Here is a 27,531-nt window from a genome sequence, read left to right on the forward strand (position 1 = left end):
AGGAAAACGGCCGTACGGGTACTATTTTTTTTTTGTTTTGAAACAGACGGGTACTATTTTTGAAATGGGTTTGTGATTGGAATTTGTAAATTGTAAATAAATTTAAATATTATAGTGATGGGAGGATCAGAGGAATACATATATTAATATATTATTATAATATTATGAAAAAGCTGCAATGTGTTCTCAATTTAAAATGCATGAGAGGATGTGTCTTATAAATAGATTATTGTTTCTATTTATAAGACACGTACACATTTCAAATCAGGTTGGACTAGGTGTGTATTGATTGGCATCTATTTTTTTTATAGCCCTGAAGTTGGCCTTGGTCCTTGATTTGAATTGTTGTTGGATATTGAATGGATATGAAATATATATGAACAACCAGGCTTTTGAAATGGGTTACTTATGGATTTTGGTATTTAGATTTTTTTTTTAATTTGAATTTATATGATATTATATATTTTTAATTAAGTTATTTTTAATTTGTTTTTGAATCTTACGATTCGATACGATTCACGATTCATGATACAAAAAAGCAGCCGAACGATTCACGATACGTATTGCGATTCAACAACCATGATCTTGTCCCTCAAAGCAGTTAAGGTCTGCCCTCCAAGAACTAAAAACTCTTGGGTCTTAGCAGCCTTGTCTTCTTCGTGATTCTGTTTGAGTCTCACAACACGCTCCACCTTTTCTATACAAAAACTTCCAAGTGGAGAATTATTTGTTACTCTTCTCTTTCTCCTTTTTGAGTTCTTCTCGTGACACCCTCCTACAGGAGGGTACGATCGTCATCTGAATCTTGCCCATTGTGATGATTTACATAAATAACATGCAATACCACATTGCAAATGGGAAAATTTCACCAGGTTTTTGGATCAGATACACATGCAACTTGTTAAGCTGGGAAATGATTTGGGTGGACATATCTTCAAAATGCTTCAACCAAACATGGGCACTGACTAATCCCACTTCTCAAATGTCTATGCATCTCGTTAGAATCCTTCAACCAAACGCCCTCTTATGGTATTTTGATTGTTTGAGCTGACTATAAAATTAATCCGAAATACGAAAATGAGTCAAAAATAAAAATATTTAAACCTCAAAAATAACATATGGAAATCAGATCGACTTTTTTTTTCACTTATTCAATTCACTCATTTGATATTATTCTTTCTTCTAAGGATCCTTCTAAGTAATGTCTCGTTTTAGAACCCATGATTCTCTATCCTATCATGTCAAATGGACTCCACATGACGTAAGACACTGTACTTATAAGGACATGAGATACATGTGCTAGAGAAGTAGGGAATGGATTACATATTGGGCCTAGAGCGGGCCTTAGAACAATCCTACCTGTCGGTTCAAGATTGATCTAGGCGACCGATCCAGAAAAGAAAGCTTGGAACCAAAAGTTTCAAAATAAAATGAAGTGCAAAAAAAAAAAAACAAACCCACCACCTAAAGAAATATAAAATTTTAGCATTAAAAAATGGAAAAAAAAAATATATCCTTTAAAATGACATAAATTTATATTCTTTTAAGAAAGAGATAGACACAAAGAGATAATATCTATATCTTTATATTTTTTATTTTTATTTTTTTCAGTAGAACTCATACCTTTTTGTGTTTATCTATATTTTAAAAGGACATAAATTTGTATCCTTTAAAAAGATACAATTTTTCCAAAAAAATATTTATCCTTCCTCCAGCCTTGCTCCTATATCCTCACTCACAAACCCACAAAACAATTACATATATATTGACAATATGAGGGCACAAGTATAAACAAATGGAAATAAATTCTCTTATGTAAAAAAAAAAATATGACATGATTATGTCGGAAGATCATAACCATATAAAGGTAAATTAATGGTTATGCTTTTGTAACTACCTATTATAATATTTTCTCTCTCTTCTTTTATCATCATTGATCTACTTTTGTATGGTTATGATTCCCTATATAATCATATCATATCTTTTTTTCACAGGATCCAAATCCATAACAAATAAAGCTTAATGAGTATTAATTTTGCTGGTTGTAATCATTCAAATCGGTTTGCTAAGAAAAGAATTATGAGCATTGATATTTCTTGGCAGTTTCCTATTCCTGGAATGATTAAGGTTAACACTGATGGGGCTGCTCGTGGTAATCCTGGTTCTGCAGCGTGTGGTGGTGTGATGAGAGACGCTAATGGTGGTTGGGTGGTTTTGCTTATAGGTTGGGGTGTTGTAATTCTTTCAAAGCTGAATTATGGGGTGTGCTGAGGGGTTTGGAGTTAGCTTGGGTTGCAGGTTACCGTAATATAATTCTTGAAAGTGATTCTTCTAGTATAATCACTCTGCTAACCAAAAATGGTGTAACAATCCGTGAGTGTCATCTGATTTCTCGTATACGGATATGGCTTCAAAGGAACTGGTCTGTGTCTCTTAGGCATACATGTAGAGAAGAGAATTCTTGTGCTGATTGGTTGGCCAATTATATTTTAGATAATCAAGTGCAGGCTTCTAAAATTATTTGGTCGGATCCTCTTCCTGGTATTAGGCTTTTGCTGCTGGCTGATTTAGCTTCTGTTAGTAGACCACGTGATGTGGTGTGTAATCTTTAGTCTCTTTTTGTTGTTGTTTTCTTTTCTGTTCGTGTTGGCTTAAGCCTTTTGTCTATATAAAAAAAAGAAAAAAGCTTACCGAGTATTCTTTTGATTTCAGTGTCTTCAATAAAATAAAGAAAGAGACAACAAACATAAGAGCTCTTAATCCTTGAATTTGACTACTAAGACAGTGTTTGCAGTAAATTAAAAGAAGGGAACAAAAAATGTGAGGTCCATAATTTTTTTTCCATTTTTTCATCTTACTTTCTCTCTCTTCTTTTATGTCTCATCGGGCCAAAAAATGTTTTTCATGTAATATAATACATCCTAAAAGGAATCAGTTTTATAATTCTTTTTTAAAGAAGAATTAATATGAAATGGTAAAATTATGTATAATAATGGCTCTCACCTTGACTCCAGTCAATTTTTAATGAGACGTGTTTCAACATAGATTATTTTAATTGCGAATTAGATTCCCGATATCCCTCGTAATTCCATGGAGATGACATATGATTTTTTTTTTTAAAATCTCAAGAGTGGATCCTCTTATGTGAAAAAATAATTATTTAGTTATATTATTTGATCACAACCACTTATTAATGATGAGATAAAAAAGAAAAAAGTATATAATTTTTAAATGAGTAATTGTGATCAAATAACATAATCACATAACTATTTTTTCACATTAGAGGATCCATTCCCAAAATCTCTAGGAAGAGGTTCTCCTTTGATTGAATTCTGAGGAGCTCTTGTGGGACTGGAACTAGCTTGAAGTAAAGGCTTTACAGCCATTCGGTTGGAAGGTGATTTCGGCTCAATGATCAACCTGGTGAAGAATGGGTGTGAAGCCCATAAACCATTTATAACTTGGTTAACATAAATTCAAATGATGATCAATAGACCTTGGAGAGTGAAGGTGACACATGCTCTTAGAGGAGAGGATTTTCGTTACAATAGGAGTACATACTTCTTTACTGAAAAAGAAAAAATGTGAGATATAGATAAAAATAATTATAAAGACGAGAGTAGTATAAAAATGTTTTTTTTTATATTTAATAAATGATGCACGTACAACGAAAATACCGAAAATATTTTCCTTTCAGAAAGAATAATATTGTAATTGATTGGCCAGTGGATCACTCCCTTCTTCCAAGACTAGAATATTGTTCTTTTTGATAATCCCCCCTATTGATTACCTCCCTTTTGGAGTACATATTCTTCTTTTATGGGTGTTTCTTCAACCAAATTAACTATTTTCTAGTTTGTATCAAATCAGAGTTATTGATTTTTTTTTTTTTTTTATAACATATTGATCTTTTTGATCTAATGACTTTTAGATGAGGTATCAAATTTTAAATTTGACACTGGTATTAAAGGATCATATATATATATATATATATATATATATATATATATATTAAAGCAATTAATAACTTTAATCAATAAAATATCAAACATGAATTAATATATAAGTAAAATTGTCCTACAAAATTAATGAAATTCATTATAAATATTATATCAATCTATTTTGAATTAAAAAATATTTTTAGCCAAACGTTTATTTGAAATATCTTTATTTTAAGAATTCTCTTAAGTAAAATAAATGAATTCATGTTATCAAAATAAATAAAATAAATGAATTCAAATATATATTGAATTTTTTATTTATTATAAATATTTATTGATAATAAAATTAATTATTTCAAAATTAAAATCAAAATAACTTAAACAAAGCATAAATAATATAATTAGTTATATGTTTTGTCAATATTTTATAAACCATAGTCTCTAGTAAGAAAGTTAAAGGAGGTATTGTCTAAAATGATAAAATCAACTACGAAGACTTTTCTACTTTGGTAATTTTTGACCGAAGTTTTCACCTCAAGTAGACATCGCAAGATTTTTTTTCTAAAACGTACTAGTTAAGAAATTTTTATATACTTTTGTTTTGAGTGAGGGAGATATGTCTAATTGGAAGTTAGATGATTGATGTTGAATCTGATACTTTTTCTCTAGATACCTATGAATTAAGTATTTTTGGACAGCGAATCACAACACACTAAATGATGACCTTAGTCCAATATTTAATATATTAGTGTTATATATATGTATATAATAGTGTAATAGAGAAATAATATATATATATATATATATATATATATATATTATCTTCGTAATAAATCACCCCAATAATACTCGTAATTACTTGAAAATAAACAATTTAATTATTTATTCAATGACTAATTTTTATAACATTTTTATATTTATTTTAAACAGGAATTATAATTGAATAAATTGTTTTTGATGTCTTGAGTACTAAAAAATATTTAATATTTTTGTAAGGAAGAAAATTACAAAAAACATTTATTGTGCTAATAATTATTTTAAGAGAACTACTTAGAGGAATCATTTAATATCATAAATGATTTCAGTTATTCAAATAAGAAAACAACAAATGCTTTGAATTCTTCATTAGAATATACTCTTTTAGTAAAATAAAAAAGAAACGGCATTTAATGCAGTACTAAATTATTAATCATAAACAATTGGGCAAAACGGGGATATTTTTTCAAGCGAATAAGTGATGCCCCGAGTGAAGAAACTTTCCCAAAATCTAAACAAAAGTTAAAAATTCCAGCACTTTCCAAGAAGCTTCCCTTCGCCACTGCTCAATCTTTGAGGTGGTGTTTAGTTGGGAGCTTTTCAGCGGATATCTATCTTTTTCAAGTATGGCTTTTAGAAACACCATGTTTGTTTCAACATTTTTCACCAAAAATCCATCTATCCAATTTGTCTGGATTTATGAGAAACATAGATATCCGCACTGTTTAGAAACCCAATTTGAAGGTGAGATTTTTCGGAAAACCGGTTATCTGGCTTTTAATGCACTGTTGATTTCATAAAGCTACATAATTTTTCCCCACCAAACAACTTTTTTTTACATTTTTCTACCTATCTCACTTTATCTATCTTTCCAATCATTTCTCTATCTATCTCATTTCTCTACTATTCCAAAAAATTTTCTTGAACCAAACGTCCCTCTGAGAGGCTTCAACAGTACCGCATTTAAACCAGTTTTCGGTTTCCCCTGCACCCGCCCCATCCATACTTTCCCTTCTCAAGCTCCAACTTCATTACATGCAGGCAAATATCTTATCTCTAAGCAATACAAGAGAAAAAAAATAAAATAAAATAGAATAAAATAAAAGAAGGACTAATTCTTGAAACTTTGAATGCAGGAATTGAACTCAGAGAGTTTCCTGGCTCTGTCCTCGTTCGCAGAATGGGTGGATTTGTCTCCACTCCTCGGACCCACATGGAAACTGGTGGTGACTCTCTTCATCAGCCACCGAAACTGCTACTGAATGTGAATATAGAGAACAGCTTGGGTGCAATACAGGTCCTGATGCAGCCTGAAGACACCGTTGCCGATTTGGTGAAGGCAGCGTTGGGAATTTATGATAAGGAGAAGAGGAGGCCACTATTGAAGCACACTGATCCAAAGTGCTACGACCTTCATTATTCTCCCTACAGCCTCCAAAGTAAGTGATTTACCTTAATCCTTGCCTTGATCCTTTGGAATGTCAATATTCTTAATTTCTCCTTTTTATTTATTTATTTTTTAACATGAGGGACAAATAATAATTGTTATTATTGAGATGGAGCAGGTTTGAAGTCAAATGAGAAGTTGAAGAACTTGGTGTCAAGGAATTTCTTTCTCCGCTCGAAGCCTCCTACCTCTTCTTTGTAGGCAGCAAATGACATTTGGTTTTGCATTTCCTCCGACAATGTTCGTTCCTCTGTTATACAACACTTTCATCTTTGCTATGTCAATGTATTTGCCAAGCCATTGTATAAATAAAGCTAATAACTGCTTCAATTTCATAATCTATAGTACTTAAATTTTTTACTTTATGTTTTTCACTAACATATCTACATATTTAGTTTGTTTTTCATAATATTTATTAGGTTTCTCTCTTAATTCAACTCTCCATCTTAATTCAGATCCATATGTTACTCCTATATTATAATCAGTAGTTAGTGGAGGTGCTAATGGTGGTAAATCTTTAACTAATTCTTTTATGTCTTATTAATTTTTTATTTTCATTATTAAAATATCTTTGTCCTTTTATTGATGCTTTACTATATAAAGGTCCTAAATATTTGCTAAAGTCTTTTATAAAATTTCTAACATAATTACATAATCCTAGAAATCTTTGTAACGTTTTAAGTCTTTTAAATCTTCAGGAAAATCTACAATTTTCTAGGAAATAAGAGGTTGTAATTTTACAGTACCTTCTCCTAATTCTAATTATAAATATTTTACATAAGTTTTTCCTAACTCCATTCTCTTTTTACTGATTATAATACCATGTTTAACAAACTCAGAAAATATTACATGCAAATGTCCTATATTTTCTTTTATATTTTTACTATAAACAAGAATATCATCAGTATATATAATACATAAATCTTTATATTTTTTAAGAGGATTTCATCAAATTCTCTCTCATATATACTAGGTGCATTTTTAAGTCCTGAAGGCATTACTAGCCATTCAAAATGGGCTCTTTGACCAATTGAGGGTTTTAAAATTTTTAATGTACCAATTTGGTATTTGATTCATGATATTTACTAATAGGGGTCGTTTTGTGTCGTGGGGCCCCCAGTGACACTGAGTGTCGCCTCTCTGCCCCCGCGACACTCACATGATTGTGCGAAATGGTACAATTTCGTTAATTCGGCTACCGTAAAACTTCAGAAGGTCGTACTTTTGACTCAGGTATCTAAATCAGATATTTTTTTTTTACATAATTTTTTGAGATCTACGCAATGACATCTCATTTTTGCTCCAACTTTTTTTTCGTTTTGTTTTCTTCACAAAAACAAATTAATTATTGTCTCGCACAGGTGCTGCCGCAACTCTAACAGATAAAACTATTGTTGCAAATTTGAATTTGAATCTAAACGCTCTTGTGATTGTGAAACTATTGTTGCAAATTTGAACTATATTTATGGAAGATAAAATATGTCAAATGAAATGTCATTCGTAGATCGCGAAAATTTATATGAAATCAATTTTTTTTATCTAATTTGAATATCTGAGTCAAAAGTTACGATCTTCCGATGTTTACGATAACGAGACTAACAAAATTGTGTCACTTGACACAATCGTGTGAGTGTCGGAGGGGGAGGAGGGCAACACTCAGCCGCCGGGTCCCTCACGACACTAGATGATCCCTATTAATAAATATCAAAAATCAAATACCAAATTGGTACATTAAAAGAGTAAAAACCCCTTTTGGATCAAAAGAGCCTTCAAAATGTTCTAAAGGTGTCGTAATTGGTACATTAAATGCTGCTCACTCTGTACTTTCTTCTTTTAACTTAAATGGCGAGGCCCACTTTTACAATCAAATACTAAAAAATTTACAATCTTATATATGAGAGATTAAACTATCTTTATCTTGACATTTTAAGCATCTTCTATAGTATTATGATTTAATCTTTTATAATTAATTACCATTCTACTTTTTCCTCTTACAATTTTACTATGTTTTCTTACTATAAAAGTAGTAGATCTATGTCGACTATCAAATTTTCTTATTAATCCTAATTTACTTAATTTTTCTATGAAAATTAAAATCTTTTTCATTAGTTATAGTATGTTTAATACTTTCCGTGCTTATTCTTTTGTTTGCATTTTTTAATTTTATTTCACATATAGATTTATCTATTTTACTATATTTGAGACTTTTTTAAAATATATGCACCCGAACCAATTTATAGTTTGGTTTATCTTATTCGAGACTTCTAGGTCTCAAACATTCCTATCGAGACTTTTTTAAAATATATTTCACACATAGGTTTGTCTTATTCTTCTATATGCACCCGAACCAATTCGTTCTTCAAAATCGCGACTTTTTTGGTCAGTCAAAAATTAGGAATACGATGGATATTGCTGAATTCTCATTCATTGATGATTATTCATCCTCAGCCTTGAGAGAATTATATATAGTGAAATAAAATAACTACTCCTAATTTTAAGAAACAAAAAATATAAACAACTAACAGAAGATACAAACAGCTCTAACAACCTAACATCAATTTTACTAACCAAATCCTATGTTCCTTATCTCTATTAGATAGCAACAGATTACAACAAACATTTAAAATACAATTAACAAATCTATTCTTCAACACTCCCCCTCAAGTTGGTGCATGAATATTTATCATGCCCAGCTTGTTAATTATTTTTCCGAAAGCTTTGCTTGATACAGCTTTAGTTAGGACATCAGCCACCTGTTCTTCAGATTTGACAAATGGAAGTTGTATGATTTTTTGCTCTAATTTCTCCTTGATGAAGTGTCTATCTACCTCCACATGCTTGGTTCTATCATGTTGTACAGGATTGTGAGCTATTTCAATGGCAGCTTTGTTGTCACAAAAAAGTTTCATTGGTTCATCACGATTGATTCCAATATCTTCAAGAATATCTCTTATCCACAATAGTTCACATATCCCATGAGCCACTCCTCTGAATTCTGCTTCAGCACTTGACCTTGCTACAACTTTTTGTTTCTTACTCCTCCAAGTCACCAAGTTTCCTCCCACAAAAGTAAAATATCCGGATGTTGATTGTCTTGTGGTTTTATCTCCTGCCCAGTCAGAATCAGTATACCCCTCAATAGATATTTCTCGGTTTTTAGCAAACAACAACCCTTTTCCAGGAGTCCCTTTCAAGTATCTTAGAATTCTATAAACAGCATCCATGTGTGCATCACTTGGAGAGTGCATGAACCTACTCACTACACTAACTGCATAGGAAATGTCAGGTCTAGTATGTGAAAGATATATAAGCTTTCCAACCAGTCTTTGGTACTTACAAATGTCAGTTGGATTCTGGCCAGATAAATAGCAAGAGTGTGATTCATTTCTATTGGAGTGTCTACTGGTTTACAAGCTAACATACCAGTTTCATTCAATAAGTTAAGAGTATATTTTCTTTGAGATAAGCATATACCTTGATCAGATTTGGCTACTTCAATGCCTAAAAAATACTTCAACTGCCCCAAGTTTTTCATTTCGAATCCTCTTGCTAGCTGTCCTTCCAAGGCTTGCATCTCTTCTATATCATCACCAGTCAACACAATATCATCAACATACACAATTAATATTGATACCTTGCTGTTCTGCCGTTTGATAAACATGGTGTGATCAGAGTTGCTCTGTTTGTATCCAAATTTCTTCATAGCAAGTGAGAACCTCCCAAACCAGGCTCTTGGGGACTGCTTCAGTCCATACAGAGCTTTTTTCAATTTGCATACCAAGGTTTCTTTCAAGGGACCGCAACTCATGCCTGGAGGAATATCCATGTAGACTTCTTCTTCCAAGTCTCCGTTAAGGAAGACATTCTTCACGTCAAATTGTTTTAAGGGCCAATCTTTATGAGCTGCTATGGATATAAGAATTCTGATGGTATTTAATTTGGCTACGGGAGCAAAAGTTTCCTGGTAGTCAATTCCAAGCTTTTGAGTGTACCCCTTTGCTACCAACCTTGCTTTATATCTATCCAAGCTGCCATTTGACTTGAGCTTCAAGTTAAAAACCCATTTGCATCCTATACTCCTTTTTCCAGTAGGTAGTTGGACTATATCCCAAGTAGAATTTTTTACAAGGGCTTCCATTTCAATCTCCATAGCCTTCTTCCATTCGGGGTCAGCCATTGCATCCTGCACACTTGTAGGAATACATATACTAGATAATTGGTTAGTAGCTAATGCATATGATTTGGATAGCTTCCTTGTTGACACATAATTTCCAATTGGATATTTTACTGTGGAATGTGGATCAGGTTCATATAATTTTTTTGGAATACCTTTTGTAGTTCTTTCTGACCTCCTTAAACTAGGAGCAGGCTGTATGGGACTAGAAGGATGAAATGCACAAGTGTTTGGGTCAGAAATTACCTCAGTTTCCATCGGTTGCGCAGTGGTTTGGACATCCAGAGAGGGTTGCTCAGCTGTGGGTATTAAGGTTGATGAGTCTTGAGGAATTGAGTTCTCTTGTTCTGTGTCATTGAGTCCAAAGGTAGGGGGCTGACTATTTTGTAAGTTTCTCTGGATTTGGACAGACACTTCTCCTCCACAATCAATCTCCCCCTGAGGAGAAGGAGACAAATCTCCCCCTGAATAGAATGGTTCGGATTCTCTAAAGGAAACATCAAGAGTAACATGTATTTTTCTAAGAGAAGGGTCATAACATCTATACCCTTTTTGAACAGGTGAGTAACCAACAAAAACGCATTTCTTAACACACGGGTCCAATTTATTCCTAAGGGTTTTAGGTATATGAACATAAGCAACACAGCCAAACACACGAGGTTCAAGGTTGGTGTAGTGGGGAATTGAAAAAAATGATTCGAGTTTCTGTAAAGGGGTCAGAAAGTTTAGTGCACGAGAAGGACTTCTGTTAATCAAATAGGCAGCAGATACGACTGCCTCACCCCAATAATATCTGGGTACATTCATTTCGAATAAGGATGCCCGAACAACTTCAAGAAGGTGTCGGTTTTTACGTTCGGCAAGGCCATTTTGTTGGGGTGTGTAAGGGCAGGAAGACTGGTGTTTAATGCCATGGGAAGTGAGATATTCAGTGAAGGTAGAGTTCATATATTCAGTTCCATTGTCAGACTGTAGGGTTCTAACAAAGGATTGGAATTGAGTCTTTGTGAGAAAAGCCAAGCTTTGCAGTGAACAAGAAAACGATGCATGAGACCTTGTTTTGCAGAATGTTGACCTTGCGGGTTGACCCAAAAGACATAGCGGTGGTGAAAGGGTGAATGGCTTTGGGATTTGAGGAGAGATAGATTCATGGAATTGGGATAACAACAACTCAGCTTGCGTTGCGTCTGAAGAAAATCTGCACATTTGCTTTATTGTCAGTGCTGAGATTTGTCTTGGGTTTTACAAAGAAGAAACCCCTTAAGAACCACAAAAATAAAAAAAATGATGAGAATGATTTTATGGATTTTCTAGTTTGGACTGATTGCAATGAGCAAAAGGTCATACCATATGTAAGACTTGCCAACCTTGCTACAAGGAAGTTAGTTAATGTTAAGGACCTATTTTCATTGAATTATAGAATTATTTAGATAAAAAATCAAAATAGTATACTTGAATTTATATTTTCCAAGTATTATATTACAGTCTCTTAATGTTTTTAAATGACATCTAATATATTAAAAGAGACAACTAATTTGAAAATTTGGGGCGCGTGTATTTAAAAAATATGAACTCTACTCGTGAGCTTTGTGATAGATTTATGTGATTCATCAATGTCGAATGTTTATGGTGAATTATAAAAAATGTTTAATATTTTTCAAATGACATTTAATTCACTAATGAGGCAATAATTTTATTTTATTTTGGGTATAAATCAGGTAATTAATTTGATAAGAAGGAAAATGTGAACTCTTCTTATGTGAGGCAATTAATTAACCCTTACAATTAATTGGTATTTTGCATCGGTTAATGTGCATGTGACAAGAACATTTTTATTATTAAAGAGGAGAAGAAAAATGTGTCATTAGGCTTGATTTGTTTGTAAACAACCCTTTTCATGAACTCGAAAGTAGACCAAGTTTGACAAGTTGTGTGACTCATTTACACTCTACTCATGTGTATAAGATAAATCCATAATAATAATAAATTTTTTTTTTAAAAAAAGTAAATGACTTTTTTTTTAATCTAAAACAGAAGTTAATTAATGTGCACTACTGTCAATGAATCAGGCATAAAAAAAGGGTTGATGTCCGAGTGAGTGGTGTTGCGCGTAGGGCGCGGCGTAGATATCTACAACACGGTGCTGTAAGGCACACTATGTTTGTGATAATGGGAAGCGGTAATTGAAATCGGAAGGAAGAGGGAAGAGGGAAGAGGGAAGAAGAAGAGAGTTGAGCATGGCTGATCTATTTGCGTGGCTCATCTCCTTCTTCATCCTTATTGCCTTACTCGTCCTCGTCACTTACCAGGTTTTTCTTTTTCTCTTTCCTTTTATATATTCTTCTTCATTCTAAACATTTCCTTTCATTCCTCCACAATTTGGTGTCAAATCTTAATTTGTAAGCATTTTTACGTAATTGAGAAACGAATGGTTAATTGTTGCTTCAGAGATAGATGGTTAATTGTTTTGTTCTGCACAATACTTGCAAATCAAATTGACCTTGTTGCTTTTTGTACACTGTCAACCTATCCTCTTTTGGTATCATATCATCAAACATATGCTGACTTGTTTCAACATTTGTTGCAGCTGATGTGCCTGGCAGATCTAGAATTTGATTATATAAATTCTTATGACTCCACGTCTCGAATAAATATGGTGGCGATGCCTGAGTTTATTACACAAGCTGTCCTGTGCTGCTTCTATCTTATCACCGGGCATTGGATGATGGCACTGTTCTGTTCTCCTTATCTCTACTTCAATGTCAGATTGTAAGTTTTATATCAATTCTACAAATAACCTAGGCAAGTTTGTTGTTTCTTAATGAAACAGATGCTTGAATTTTTTGTTTTTAAGGAATATTTAAGTGATTTGCACACTAGTGTGAGAGTGGCAGGATAGCCTGGCAAAAAAGTAATTTGCTGATGGTACATTAGTCAGGTCAATTTGATCGCAGTAACCTATGTTTTGGTTTTGGCATTCATGGAGTTGCTAAGTAGGCTACATTTCTTATACTGATTACTAAATGTTTTATTCCTAGAAAACCTCTTTAAGGGGAAATTATACATGTCTGTTCCGTTGTTTGGGTGAGAGAAGAGAGTTTGAATTTGAATTTTGGGTCTTTGCATTCTTCTGTGTTTTAGTTTGAGTGCAGGAATGTTCAGAGATCCAAACCAAACCAATTGAACCATTTTTTTCTTTGGGTTATATGTATCTTATGTTGTAGGGAAATGGTAATCTCATGTTATAGAAATAAAATTATAAGTGGGACCCACATGTAAGAAGAGAGAGAGAAAAATAGATGTGGGACTCACCTCCACTTTGTGTGTGTAGGAAGCTTGTTTGTCTTATGCAACATAAGATAAATATAACCCTTTTTTTCTTTTTGCTGTATTGAAGTTTTGTTCAGTTTTTTCTTTCCGTAATTTAGTTTGACTTGGTTTGACATACACCAAAAAAAAAAAAAAAAACTATGGTCTGGTAATCTGGTTGACTGTTTGGAGCTTCAGGTTGAACCAAACAGTATATATGTAGGTGCATATGTACACAAAATATCATTATCCAAGCTCAAACCTGTTGGAAAGTTCGGGATTAATTTTGCATCAACATAGTCAAATAGCTTTTGTTTAAATTTCTCACAGCTGCCCTATTATAGCCGTTCCAGTCTGGCACTAGTTGTCCATTGCTTGGTTGATGGTTGCTTACTAGTTCAAGGATCATGGAAGATGAATTGTTTCTTTCATGTTTTTTTTGCAATAATAATGCTTGATATCTGAATGTTTTGGAATGTGCTTAATATGGTCCTGCTATTGTATATTTTATTCCTTTGATCAGGTATAGACAAAGAAAGCATTTGGTTGATGTTACTGAGATATTCAACCAGCTCTCTTGGGAAAAGAAGCAACGGCTTGTCAAACTCTTCTATCTTGTTATTACCCTTTTCCTCTCTGTATTTTGGTACGGTGATTTTCCAAAGGCCTAATTGTCTGTCAATTTTATGGATTTCATTAAAATAGATGTTTTTATTTCTAATTGTTCATTTTACTGTAGGATGATATACACATCACTGGATGACCATTATGGATAATTGGAGATGCTTGCTTGTTTTTTTGGAGTGCTTACTGAAAGTAACCGGTGCAGCAAACTCCCAGACGTGTGTGGTTGAGAGCAGCTAATTCCTTCCCATATGCGACAGTTTCATGACTGACTTGTACTTATAAGGGTGAGTTACAGGCTAGTGTTGATTGTTGAACTGCGTGATATCTATATCAATATACTGCAAGCAGTTTCACAGCCTGTAGGTTTTGTGCTTGTTTAATTCATGCCTTACATGCATATGAGTAAAGGAATTAAAAGGAGGTAGAGGTGACACACGAGTGATTTGGGTAATTTGCATGGTTTAAAGGCTAATACGTGCCAGTGTCCAAAAAAATAATTTTTGAGTAATGTATTCATATTGGTTTTGTCTACAAAATTATTTTGTTTTCTCTTTTTGGCAAATTAAGGGGAACAAGCTTTTACCCTTTGATGTTCTTGGTAAATTAGATTAATTATTTACTGGTTATAATATTATATGCACGAGGTTCGCGTCACTCATTAGTAGCTCCCGTTAATTCTAGACAGGACAATGGCCCATGGTGTTGGTAATTCTTCTTCTTTTTACCTTTTTTCCTTTTCCCTTTTTTTCTTTTCTTGAGAAGTTAGGGGGCGTTTGGTAGAGGAAATTTTTTTTTTTTACTAGGGAAATATAATTACTAGAGATATAGTGGAAAATGAAGTTTGGTAGGAAAATTAAAAAAAAGTTGTTTGGTTGGCAAAAATTTTACCGGAAAAATTAGATAAAATTTTATAAGTCTATATTTGGTTGAAGGTAAAATATTAATGGAGAAATGAGGTAAGATTACCAAATTAATCCCTTTTAAATTTTTGAATGTTTACATCTCTCCTCCAAATTCACTCTCCTCCAAATTATGAGGGTATTTTTGTCATGCTTTTGTTTTCCACTTCTCCATTTAGCCATTCATCTTGCAATACCATCTCCAAAGTAGTATTTTGGCATAGTGCATTAGATCACTTTTTCCAAACAATTCTAAAAGTCTAGGCACTTGGTTTGCTACCAATATTCTTAAAAAGCTTGAACCAAACATGGATCACACAAAATCTTAATATGTAATGCCTACTCATCCTCTAAGAAAACTTGAACCAAACACCTCCTTAAACTAATCCAAACTTGAAATGTCAAACCTAGCTTCACGGCACATCTGTGCTGTTTTAAGACATGCACAAAGGATATAGTCGTAGCTACAAGACAAACCTAGATTCTCGTAGAAGACTTTACTATAATCAAAATAATAATGGGGAAAGATTTTTACATACGATTTTTTTATACCTATTGTTGTATTGAAAAAAAGAAATAAAACGAAAAAGATAGATTATTATATAATTTTTATTACCTAAGAAGGAAATAATGTACTACATATCATTGTTGATAATAATGATAATAAAAGCACTATATTTATGTATTAAGAAAATGAAATAAAATAAATAGAAGCATTATTGTTCAACAAAGAAAAAATTAAAATCATCATTTGCTTCCTACTAAGTCAGGAAAAGGAAAAAAATTAAACAATTATTCAATTTGTGAGAATAATTACCATACTCAAATTTATTGATTACTAAATATATTTAATAAAAAAATTAAATACTCTAACAACTTATGAAGTATTCCTAAAAAATAAATAAATAAATAAAAACGTGGGTATAAATGCAGCACCTTTATGGCTAACTCTGCTTGAACAATTATTTTGTCAGTAATTTAAATAAAACGCTAACATAATTTTTATTTCTCATTTTCCATGACATCCATGGTTCATAAGGCAAGTCACTACTTTGGTTGACAACTGTTTAAGAATCTTACATTGTGATTATGGCTAACATTACCATGCCAAATTCTGCGATAGATGATAAGTCAAAATGTCAAATTATGCAAAAGCAGTTAAGATATATATATATATATATATATATATATATATATATATATATATGAGGTAGGATACTTTGACACCTTATCTTATAGCCGTCAGATCAAAAAAGATCAATAGTGTCACATGCTTACAAATTAGAGTCGTTGATTTTTTTTTATCTAACGGCTCTGAAGTGAGGTGTCAAATTTGAAATTTGACACCGGTGTCAAAGGATCCTACCTCTATATATATATATATATATATATATATATATTGTTTGGGTACAAAAGATTATACATTTTTTTTTAATAAAGAACTGTTGTTAACATTTTGACCTTTTTCGTCTACACTCAACCACCAAGTCAAGGATCAACTCTTAAAAACTTAAGCCTAGCATCCCCTCAATGCTTTTGGATATGTAGTATTTTGAACGAAAGTAATAAAATCAAATTCTTTATAATTTGATTGTAGAGACTCTAATGCCGTATTAATAACTAACATTTTTAATAGTACAATCTATTGAGTAAAATACATGAATAATTTTGTATTTTTTGTGGGACGACTAACACCTACAGTGGTAGTAATTAATGGGAAAATTATGGAAATCAGTCTCAAATTAGTGATTGTTATAGTAGCTTGATTGTGGTTTATGTTTTTTGTTTTTAAAATTGTTTTATAAAATAGTTAATGAAATATGTGATTAGTGATTGTTATAGTAGCTTGATTGTGGTTTATGTTTTTTGTTTTTAAAATTGTTTTATAAAATAGTTAATGATATATGTGATTATATATATATATATATATATATATATATATATATATAGGGCTTTACATTTCTCATTTAACATGAGGTTAGAAAAATTCCTACACATACATAATTTAAATGGATCCCACAAAAAATAAAAAATAAAAAATAAAAAATAAAAAATAAAAAATAAAAAATAAACAAATATTACACGCAAAGCAATCTCTCACTAACATGAGAAAACAATTCTCATGTTAAAGAAGAAATAGTTTTCCGATATATATATATATATATATATATATATATATATATATTAAAAAAATTAAAAATCAAAACACAAAACAAAAAAATTATAATTATATTTGTAGAACTATTTTTAAAAATCAGGTCTCATGGAACAAGTATTTTTTTTTTTAAATCAAAAAACTATTTTTAAAAGCAGTATTCAAACGGCCCCGAGGATTTCACAATCTCACTCAGAATAAAGGTGGACTTTTCGGGAAAAACAATTACATCAAAACATCTTACATGACACAACATGGGCATCGGAAGCATGTCCAATTAGCTATACCTCAATTCTAAATGGATAGGAACCCAGTAAAAATAAAAGCTCTGAAAACATGTTGGTTCCAGGACACTGTCTATAAGCTTACAAGACAACGAACAAGGGAAAAAGACCCAACAATTAGGAATCCCATTACAACATGGTCTACCAAATATGTATCCAAATGTGATGAAGCCTTACAAAAAAATTTTTGGAGAGTGAAGCCCTATGAATTTACCTCCAGGAAGTGACACATTAATGTCAGTTGGGTTATTCCTGACATCCGCTGCCACTGCCATTGCGCAGACAGATTATCTACGCGGAAGGAAGAAGAAGATGAGAGATTAGGTATTGGATCAGCTACAGTTGGTGTTGGTGTTAGGTGTTGCTATTGATATTACCTCATGTTTGGGTTTTTTTTTGCTTCTGTTCATGTTGGTTACCTGCCAGAAAACTGCCTACCACTACCTGATACATATCAATCCATTGTAAAGAGTGATCAGAATTGCATAAACTTGTCATCCAATAATAGTAATTACTGGCTAATACATGTTACTAGACGCTGGATCATCAACTTTATTCATCCAAGATAAACTACACAAGCATACCGCTAATTGGTGTTTAGCATGTGAAGAATGCCTTTTACAGATTTTGGACCTATTATTCCCTACCCAGGTGAAAAAGGAAAAGGGAATAAATTTGGAAGTACAAAGATACCTGCACAGGACTTGCAGCCACCAATAGACCAGCTACTCCACCTCCTACAACACGTCCATCTGGACTTGCTAAAGAAACACTCATGCCACCAGATCTGGTCCGTGTTCCACCACTTTCATTTGGCATGAATGAACCAGATAAAGATAGAATTTCAAACCGTCCCTGAAAAAACAACAGCAAGAAAGTTGGAATTTCCACTTTAGAGGGACAGCAGTGGCTTTAGAAGGCTACAGAAACGGTAATACATGGAAAACATAATGAAAGGAAATAGCAGTATGAGCTAAGGTTTTGACCAGGTTCAATGAAACTTGTAGCCTTGTAGGTAAGTAGCAGCACAGCACAACTAACAGCAGAGACAATAATGATGCAGACTGTAGTAAGCAGAAATCTATTTTACAAAGCGCATAGCAAAAGCTATAAAATCCAAAACCAAAGCAAGAAAAGTAAAGGATTGTGCTATATACAAAAGGAAAACATTCAGCGTGAAAGTTTTTAACGCAAATAAACATAAAGATTGACACATCATTCACAACAAGGTGAGTCCATTTGACTGATCGAGATACAATCCTACTTAAATTGATTTAGGAATTAGCGCATCTGTTGGGGGTTAATAAAGGAAGCTACGTCAGCTCTTGAAGTAACAGATCCCACGTGACTTAGTTAAACTAGTTAGAAGTAGTTAGTTTTCTGTTAGCTTAATTTTATAATATATAAGCTATGTAAAGTACAGAACTCATTTTAGATTATTCATTTTTTCAGTTTTAATCCATAAGATGGAGTTCATATTTTCTCCTCTGAGTTCCTCTCTCTTGATTTGTGATATGGTATCAGAGCTTTCCTAGCTCTGGTATCCACCATTTCCGCTGCATTTTCTTCCTTCTTGATCGTTTTCTTTTTCTCTGTTCTTCATTTGCAATGGCAGATAACATTCCAGAATACTTGACCAATCCAAGTCATCCTTTTTTCTTGCATCCAAACGAGAATCCTTCTCTTGTTCTCGTGAATTCACCTCTGAGTGGAAAGAACTATCATACATGGGCTCGGGGTACGAGCATGGCTCTATTATCCAAGAATAAGCTTGGATTTGTTGATGGAACTATTGCTCCACCGCCTGTTGAAGATCCTTCATATGTTGCTTGGCAGAGATGCAACACCATTGTTCTTGCTTGGATTCATAGATCCATTAGCAATTCAATCGAAAGATCCATTCTATGGATGAATCGTGCTTCAGATGTGTGGACCGATCTGAGAAATCAGTTTTGTCAATCTGATATATTCAGATTATCTGAAATTCAAGAAGACTTGTATAAGCTTCATCAAGGAGAGATGAATGTGACTGACTACTTCACTGAGTTGAAGACTCTTTGGGACGAATTAGATAATCTTCGTCCTTTACCTTTGTGTCGATGTGCAGTACCTTGCAACTGTGGGCTCATTCATATGGTTCGAACTCATAAGGAACAAGACCAGACAATGCGTTTCTTGAAAGGCTTGAATGAGAACTATGCTCATGTTAGATCCTAGATAATGATGATTGATCCTTTGCCTCATGTCACACGAGCTTTTTCTTTGGTTGCTCAACAAGAAAGGCAATTCGATACTGTATCTAAAGGTGAATCATCTTTATCTCATACTTTTGCTAATAATTCGAACTATGGCAGAAAGTTTGTTGCAGAAAAGGGAAAGCCTAGGCCAAATATAGGAGGTCAAGGACGTGGCACTAAGATGTGCACTCATTGTGGAAAGCTCAACCACACCATTGAAACTTGTTATCAGATTCATGGTTTTCCTCCTGGTTTCAAAAGAGGTGGAAGACAGAATAGTTCAGCTAATTTTGTGCAACAAGAACTTGGTGGAGAAACTCACAACTGCTTTCGATGATGATTCAAAAGTAGGAGTTTCATTGTCTCAAGGGCAATATCAGAGATTGTTAAGCCTTTTGCAAGATGATGGATGCCAACCACCTAATGAACAGCAAGCAGTTCATTCCACTAATTTGACAAGTACAGCTGCGTTGAATACAACTCCAACATCAGCATCTTGGAGCAACACAGCAGGTAATATCTGTTGGATTCTAGATACTGGAGCTACAGGTCATATTTGTTATGTATTGTCTCTTTTCAATTCTATCCACAATATACAGTCAATCTCTATCATGATACCTAATGGAACTCAAGTGGTGACTAACATATCAGGAACTATTTTCTTATGTGATACCTTGCGACTAGTTGATGTTTTGTATGTCCCTGAATTCAAGGTCAACTTGATTTCTGTTTCAAAGCTGACTTCAGCTATTCCTTGTTATCTAACTTTTGGCAAGTCTTCGTGCACTATACAGCAGGCAAATACCAAGAAGATGATTGGTATAGCTGATGCAAAGGAAGGGATGTATTTCCTTGATTATAAGCAGGAAACAACAATGAAGATTGACAACTCCTTGAATAAAGCTTATGTTAATGTAGCTAGAAAATTGAATAATGCCAAGTTATGGCACTTTCGTTTAGGACATCTTTCTTTTGATGTTTTCAAACAGATGTCTAAAGCATTTCCTTTTATCTCCTGTGAAGATGTATGTCCTTGTGACATATGTCATTACTCAAGGCAGCGAAGATTACCTTTTCCTCTTAGCAATTCTAAAAGCAATAAAGTCTTTGATATGATACATGTGGACATATGGGGGCCATATGGTGTTTCTTCTATTAATGGTCACAGATTCTTTCTTACCATTGTAGATGATTTTTCCCGATTTGTTTGGGTAATGCTCCTCAAGAATAAAGCAGAAGTGAGGCCACGTCTGCAGAATTTTATAGCATATATAGAAACTCAGTTTGAAACAAAATTGAAAGTGTTACGCAGTGATAATGGAACTGAATTTATCATGGATTCCTTTTATCAACAGAAAGGCATAATGCATCATAGGAGTTGTGTTGAAACTCCTTAACAAAATGGTAGAGTAGAGCGCAAACATCAACACTTATTGAATGTTGCTCGAGCTCTAGTTTTTCAGTCTCAGATCCCACCAACTTTTTGGAATTTTGCTGTTATTCATGCAGCCCATCTGATCAATCGTTTGAACACTCCACTGCTAAATAACAGCTCCCCATATTCAATTTTATACAATAGGCCACCAGCCCTCACTCATCTACGGGTATTTGGGTGTCTTGGCTATGCTAGCAAATTGACTAGCCACAGAAATAAGTTCTCTCCTAGAGCAAGGAAAGCTGTCTTCCTTGGATACCAAGATGGAATAGAGGGTTATACCCTTTTTGATGTCACTTCTAATGAGATTTTTACTTCTCGAAATGTTGTCTTCCATGAATACTTCTTTCCATTCAAGGAAAAGTTATGCTTATCTTTTCCTAACCCTGCACCCCTCTGTGATTTTCCCATCTATGACACTCCCTCCCATAGACCTACCTATAATGATCCTATTAACCAAATCTTTGACCAACCTCTTTCTGTCACAGATCCTTCCCGTGACCAACCTATAAATAATCCTACCCGTGACTTACCCTTAAACACAACAGTCCAAGCCAGTGACTTACCTTTTAATAATCCAAATCTTATCAGTCCAAACCAAGTAGCCACAGTACCTATTAGACGTTCCACAAGAGTCAGAAATCACCCTCAGTATCTTAAGGATTTTCAATGTGGCCTTTCTTCCTTAACATCAAATGCTGATACACGTTTCCCTTTATCCAATGTTCTGTATTATGACAATTGCTCACCCACTTTTACAAAATTTTGTTGCAATTCCATATGCATCATTGAACCTCATACTTATCTTCAAGCAGCAAAGCATGACTGCTGGAAAGAAGCCATGAAGGCTGAAATTTCTGCTCTGGAGCAGAATCAAACTTGGGTTCTAGTTGATCGACCTGCTGATAAACACATAATAGGTTGTAAGTGGGTATACAAAGTAAAATTCAAGGCTGATGGAAGCATAGAGAGATATAAGGCCAGGCTAGTTGCCAAGGGCTATACCCAAATGGAAGGAGTAGACTACCTTGACACCTTCTCCCCAGTTGCTAAGATGACTACTGTTCGGGTTTTGCTTAGTGTGGCTGCTTCTAGAGGTTGGCATCTCTTGCAACTTGATGTCAACAATGCTTTTTTGCATGGAGACCTCAATGAAGAGGTGTTTATGGCTCTTCCTGATGGCTTCCCTCAGTCTCAGCCACCCAAGGTATGTAAACTTCAAAAATCTCTTTATGGACTCAAGCAAGCGAGTCGTCAATGGTATTCCAAACTGTCTTCAGCACTCATCTCCATTGGATATCAACAATCCGTGGCACATCATTCTCTCTTTATCAAACGAACTGATTCTTCCTTTACAGCCTTACTTGTCTATGTGGATGATATAGTCTTATCAGGTGATGATTTGAACGAGATCAATCAAGTTAAGGCTTTCCTAGACTCTACTTTCAGAATCAAGGACTTGAGCAACCTGAGATTTTTCCTTGGTTTGGAGGTTGCACGCTCAAAGGATGGTCTCATTGTAAACCAGAAGAAGTATGCCTTAGAGATACTTTCTGATGCTGGGATGCTTAGTTGTAAACCAGTTTCCACACCTATGCAGCCTTCTAACAAGTTATGTCAAGCCAAGGATCCTTCTGAAATTTTATTTGATGCTCAACCATATCGAAGGCTTGTTGGTAGACTGCTGTATCTCACAACCACACGACCTGATCTCTCCTTCGCTGTTCAACAGCTCAGCCAATTCGTTTCAGCCCCCACAGCTCTTCATATGGATGCTGCACATAGAGTTCTCCGGTATCTCAAGAACTCCCTAGCTCAAGGGTTGTTCTTTTCTTGCAATAAATCCTTGGTGCTGTCAGGTTTTACCGATAGTGACTGGGCCTGTTGTCCAGACACTAGGAAGTCCATCACTGGTCTTTGTATTTTCTTGGGAGATTCACTTGTATCTTGGCGTTCGAAAAAGCAAAGCACTGTTTCACGCTCATCAGCTGAGGCTGAGTACCGAGCCCTTGCATCCATGTCTTGTGAGATTCAATTGTTGAAGTTCTTACTCACTTATTTATGTGTGCCATTCACGAAACCTGCTGCTGTGTTTTGTGGCAACATCTCAGCAATCTATCTTGCTAAGAATCCTGCATTCCATGAACGATCCAAGCATATTGAGATCGACTGTCATGTTACAAGAGAACACATTAATGATGGCACCATTCATCTACTCCCAGTTCAATCTTCTTCTCAGCTGGCTGATGTCTTTACCAAAGCCCTTCATCCTTAACCATTTCTGCTCAATATTGGCAAGCTTGGTCTTCATGATATCCTTCGTCCAGCTTGTGGGGGGGTAATAAAGGAGGCCACGTCAGCTCATGAAGTATCAGATCCCACGTGCCTTAGTTAAACTAGTTAGAAGTAGTTAGTTTTCTGTTAGCTTAATTTTATAATATATAAGCTATGTAAAGTACAGAACTCATTTTAGATTATTCATTTTTTCAGTTTTAATCCATAAGATGGAGTTCATATTTTCTCCTCTGAGTTCCTCTCTTTTGATTTGTGATAGGGGTCTATAGCAATTTCTGATATTATTTTTCATTGAAACACTGGCTTCCTCTAAATTGTACATAATTTCTTATAAATCCTTGAGGAATATGCAGTTAAAAATAATCCAGACTCAATGTACTAATATTTTACAACCGTTAAAAAAATTTCAAACATTAATTTTATGACCAGTTACCTTTCAGATTTATAGAATATGCTAGAGCATCAATGGATCTAAAAATTTCAAGCACTGAAAACAAATAAAAATCAATGCCCAGAAGCCATGTTTTCTTTTTGCATATGAACCACATCAGCCAACTGGGCAAAGCTGGGGTGGGGCTACACACTCATACACATCTATACCAAAACATATTTTCATGAAAAGACAAAGAAGAACAAGAAGACAAAAAGAAAATTAGGTCACGTTGTTATAATAATAGGAACAAATTACACTTACGGGTTGTCAACAAAAGCATAAAATGATAATAAAACTTTTGTAAAAAAAACAGCTTAAATGTCCATTTGAACCAGTGGCTGGCACGCAGTTTTCATCATCGGAAGGAGCACATTTAAACAATAAATTAACAACAAACTACAAATAAATTCCAAATTAGTTCATTGAATTAGAGAAAATGATACTATCAGATTACATAAATGTTTCACCTCATATGTCAACGTGCCTCCAGAAGATTCAGGCTGACGAAGGGTGACACTTGATATGACACCATTTGCAGAAAGAATGCATATAGTTTGCGGTCCTTGCTGAGAAAATGATATTATCTTCATAGTAACATCCTAAGACAACAAAAAGACAAGTAGCTGTCAACCATATATACTTCTTTTATCAATAACTACAGTAATACAGAAAATGAATACAATTATTGCAGGAAATTTTAGTTAAAGTCGTGCTTCTACCCATTAAAAATATCAGATGTATGTGCTTCCACCAATAATTTTGGCATTTACCTGACCATGAATATTAAAGGAGAGGAAAATTGCATTGTATAATAGAAACTCAGAATAGTCAATTGATATGACTGACACTTACCTCGCCGGAATTAACAGTGATGATATGGGGTGTAAAATTAGCACCGACCGAGCACGCAACCCATTCGCCTAAAAGAAGGAAAGAATTTTCAATAATTAATCATAATTGACCATGAAGATGTTTAATATCAAAATGAAAATGATCAACACTCAACAGTATCAGGAATTATATTATAAGGCATCCCTTATTCAAAGAATGTGAGCATTTAGACCTCAGTCACCATCTAAAGAAGTTGAGGCAACATTAGAATTATGTCTTAGATTGATGCAAGTACCACCAATACACATTTAATTATATTCTTTACTCTCCATAGTAGGATTTTGTACACAGATTTTTTTCTGGTTTAAGGCAGCAGACAGCATATCAATTTTGGAGGGTATGCCTCTTATATCAGGTAGTAATAAGAAAACACATAGTAAGATTCTTTTACATAAGAAAATGTTATTTTCATTATCTGCAAAGGATAACTTTAAAACTCTGCATCAGATTTTTTAAATGAATAGTACATCAAATTTAGTTCTGTTGTTAATGTAAATACCAAAAAGTTCCTTTTCAAAATAGTTCTTCAGGTTATTTTATCTCTGAAATATGCCACAAAAGCTACATAATTCAATGTATGTCATGAATTAAGAGGTGCTCATAGAATAGAAATTTACTTGATCACTTAATGTATGTGGAAGCTTATCAGAAGTAAAAAAATTAAGCAGAAAATATACAAGAAAATTAACAAAAAAAAAGAATGGCAAAAGGGATTCAAATTAGTATTTTAAAAAAATGAATGTGCTGTCAAAACCATTTTTGCAGCAAGTCTCCAGATATTGATCAATTGTGTAAACTCATCTAACATCAAATTATAATAGAACAAACACCTTTATTTATAACTCACTGTTTTTTAGTTACTGGATTGAAAATTAGACTTCCGGTTTAATTAGTTATACTATCCATTCCAAACAGTCAACCATTTAAATCTCAGTATAACACTCATCAAGCACAGATAAGTTTACAAGTAACAATGAATATCCTAATAATCAACAAAAGCCTTCTTATCTAATAAACTATATAAAAAAAAGGAAGGACCACATAACTGCATCATCCAAGTAAGAAGAAATTAATGTAAGGAAACCATAAAGAGAAGCTGATGTCAATATGGACCTCTTGAAAAAGAATACACAGTTGCCCAATCCACATCTTCAAATGTACTCTCTCAGAATTTAGTGACTATAATAATATAAGACAAAAGTCTATTCCAACATAACACAAACAACATCCCCCCTACCATTCCATTTCTCTCAGAATTTAAAGCTTTAAAACCCTACCAAAGCTAAGTACTAGGAAGGATATGCTCTCGTCCCATTTGCTCAGTTCCCGTGCACCCACCAACCGAGGTACATCGATTGTTTGCTAGATGCTTCTTTTATTATGAGTAAAAGGTACGGAAAAACAAAATGCCATTCACATTCACACTAGACACACTCAATTCAAAAAACCACATAACAAAAGAAAAAAGAGATTTTCTTCATTACCTAAATTCTCCGACTCAAAATTGGCATTGCTGACAGAGCTAGCTGGCCGCACTTTTCCGAGTTTCTCCGCCGAGAAATCGATCACCGACGGCAGTGGAGCTGAAGAAGATATTGGCTTGGGAGACAGCGCCATGGTCACCGACGCGTCTGATCCATACTTTCTAGGTCGACCCCTCTTCTTCTTTGCCGCCATCATTGTTCCCGCCGGATGCGGTGGCGGAGCACCCCCTTGAGCAACCGATGTGGTGGCCGATCCACCAGCCGAAGCTGGTTTATCAGTCCTCGGAGCTGCATGGTATTCCGATGGAGCATCCGGTCCCACCGCCGTAACCCCACTACCACTAATAACCTCCATAGTTAAACCCTCATAAAATCGTATATAAACCAACTCACACATCAACAGGGTAAGAAGAAAGTCTTTCACTTTGGACCATTGATTTACATAAATTTCGTAATTAAAATTAATCCGCAGTGTAAGATGAAACTAAAAATAAAATTATGTATAATGCGATCTAAAATTTTGTAGAATAAAAAAATATTAGAGTCATGAGAAAATAGAGGGAAAGTTTTTTGTGGAAGGAAAGAGCGAATTTTGTGCTGCTGCTATGTGATATTTTTATTTTTTGAGTTTTGCAAGGAAACCAAATGGCCAGATAAAATGAATCCTTTGTTTTCCTTGTTCAGGTAAATGTGTTCCCACTCTCCTAAAACTGTCCAATTTGAGATTTAAATAATAAAAGGAAGGAAAAGGAAATATTATTATTTTAATTAATTATATTTAATGTATGTAATATTGGTTTTGGTTGGATTCTGATGCAAAAGTAATATTAAATCTTTTATGTTTCTTTCTCTCTTACAATTCGTATTTCTTATTATTTTACTTTGGGTTATATTATTCTTATATTGTACGAGAGTAATATAATTTTCTACAAATTCATTGATTATTATGTCTTTTTTATTTTTAATAAATAACTAGTTTATTACTCGTGCGATGCATGGAGAAAAAAAATCAAATTATTTGTCTCAAAAAAATTAACGTAAATTGTAAATTAAATTTTTAATTGGAATTTTATAGCGCACAGTTATTCAAAAAAAAAAATAGATAAGAGAGTTGTAAGTTAATATTGAATGTAGTCTATAAAAGACTTTAATGTTACATTAATA

General features: G+C 33.7%; 3 protein-coding genes across 3 annotated transcripts; 2 read left to right on the top strand and 1 right to left on the bottom strand.

Annotated features, from left to right (window-relative positions):
• Positions 1-5,843: 5,843 nt before the first annotated feature.
• Positions 5,844-6,381, top strand: LOC133302104 (uncharacterized). The gene is made up of 2 exons (XM_061501842.1): positions 5,844-6,136; positions 6,263-6,381. Exons 1-2 carry the CDS (start codon positions 5,878-5,880, stop codon positions 6,343-6,345), a joined length of 342 nt encoding a protein of 113 aa, XP_061357826.1. The 5' UTR covers positions 5,844-5,877; the 3' UTR covers positions 6,346-6,381.
• A 6,011-nt stretch (positions 6,382-12,392) lies between these two features.
• On the top strand, positions 12,393-14,799 carry LOC133302135 (protein cornichon homolog 4-like). The gene is made up of 4 exons (XM_061501882.1): positions 12,393-12,627; positions 12,906-13,087; positions 14,151-14,273; positions 14,367-14,799. The coding sequence occupies exons 1-4, from the start codon at positions 12,556-12,558 to the stop codon at positions 14,401-14,403; spliced, it is 414 nt and encodes a 137-aa protein (XP_061357866.1). The 5' UTR covers positions 12,393-12,555; the 3' UTR covers positions 14,404-14,799.
• Positions 14,800-17,423: 2,624 nt separating this feature from the next.
• Positions 17,424-27,047, bottom strand: LOC133302127 (AT-hook motif nuclear-localized protein 1). Its single transcript, XM_061501873.1, is given in 8 exon segments — positions 17,424-17,864; positions 17,867-17,942; positions 17,944-17,990; positions 17,992-18,036; positions 18,286-18,447; positions 24,460-24,591; positions 24,845-24,912; positions 26,368-27,047. Coding segments are annotated over 8 exon segments (1,026 nt in total). The 5' UTR covers positions 26,765-27,047; the 3' UTR covers positions 17,424-17,765.
• Between the last annotated feature and the right edge of the window lie 484 nt (positions 27,048-27,531).

The sequence above is a fragment of the Gastrolobium bilobum genome, unplaced genomic scaffold (genome assembly GCF_033153095.1).
Source record: "Gastrolobium bilobum isolate Gb01-03AN ecotype WA unplaced genomic scaffold, APGP_CSIRO_Gbil_v1 utg5726, whole genome shotgun sequence".
Classification (NCBI taxonomy): domain Eukaryota; kingdom Viridiplantae; phylum Streptophyta; class Magnoliopsida; order Fabales; family Fabaceae; genus Gastrolobium; species Gastrolobium bilobum.

What these genes read in the sequence shown, in the direction of transcription:
- LOC133302104 (XM_061501842.1), top strand. Translation starts at nt 5,878, where the DNA reads ATGGGTGGATTTGTCTCCACTCCTCGGACCCACATGGAAACTGGTGGT. An exon ending in TTCTCCCTACAGCCTCCAAA is followed by an intron (nt 6,137 to 6,262) that starts GTAAGTGATTTA and finishes GAGATGGAGCAG; the next exon opens with GTTTGAAGTCAAATGAGAAG.
- LOC133302135 (XM_061501882.1), top strand. Translation starts at nt 12,556, where the DNA reads ATGGCTGATCTATTTGCGTGGCTCATCTCCTTCTTCATCCTTATTGCC. An exon ending in TCGTCCTCGTCACTTACCAG is followed by an intron (nt 12,628 to 12,905) that starts GTTTTTCTTTTT and finishes CATTTGTTGCAG; the next exon opens with CTGATGTGCCTGGCAGATCT. An exon ending in CTCTACTTCAATGTCAGATT is followed by an intron (nt 13,088 to 14,150) that starts GTAAGTTTTATA and finishes TCCTTTGATCAG; the next exon opens with GTATAGACAAAGAAAGCATT.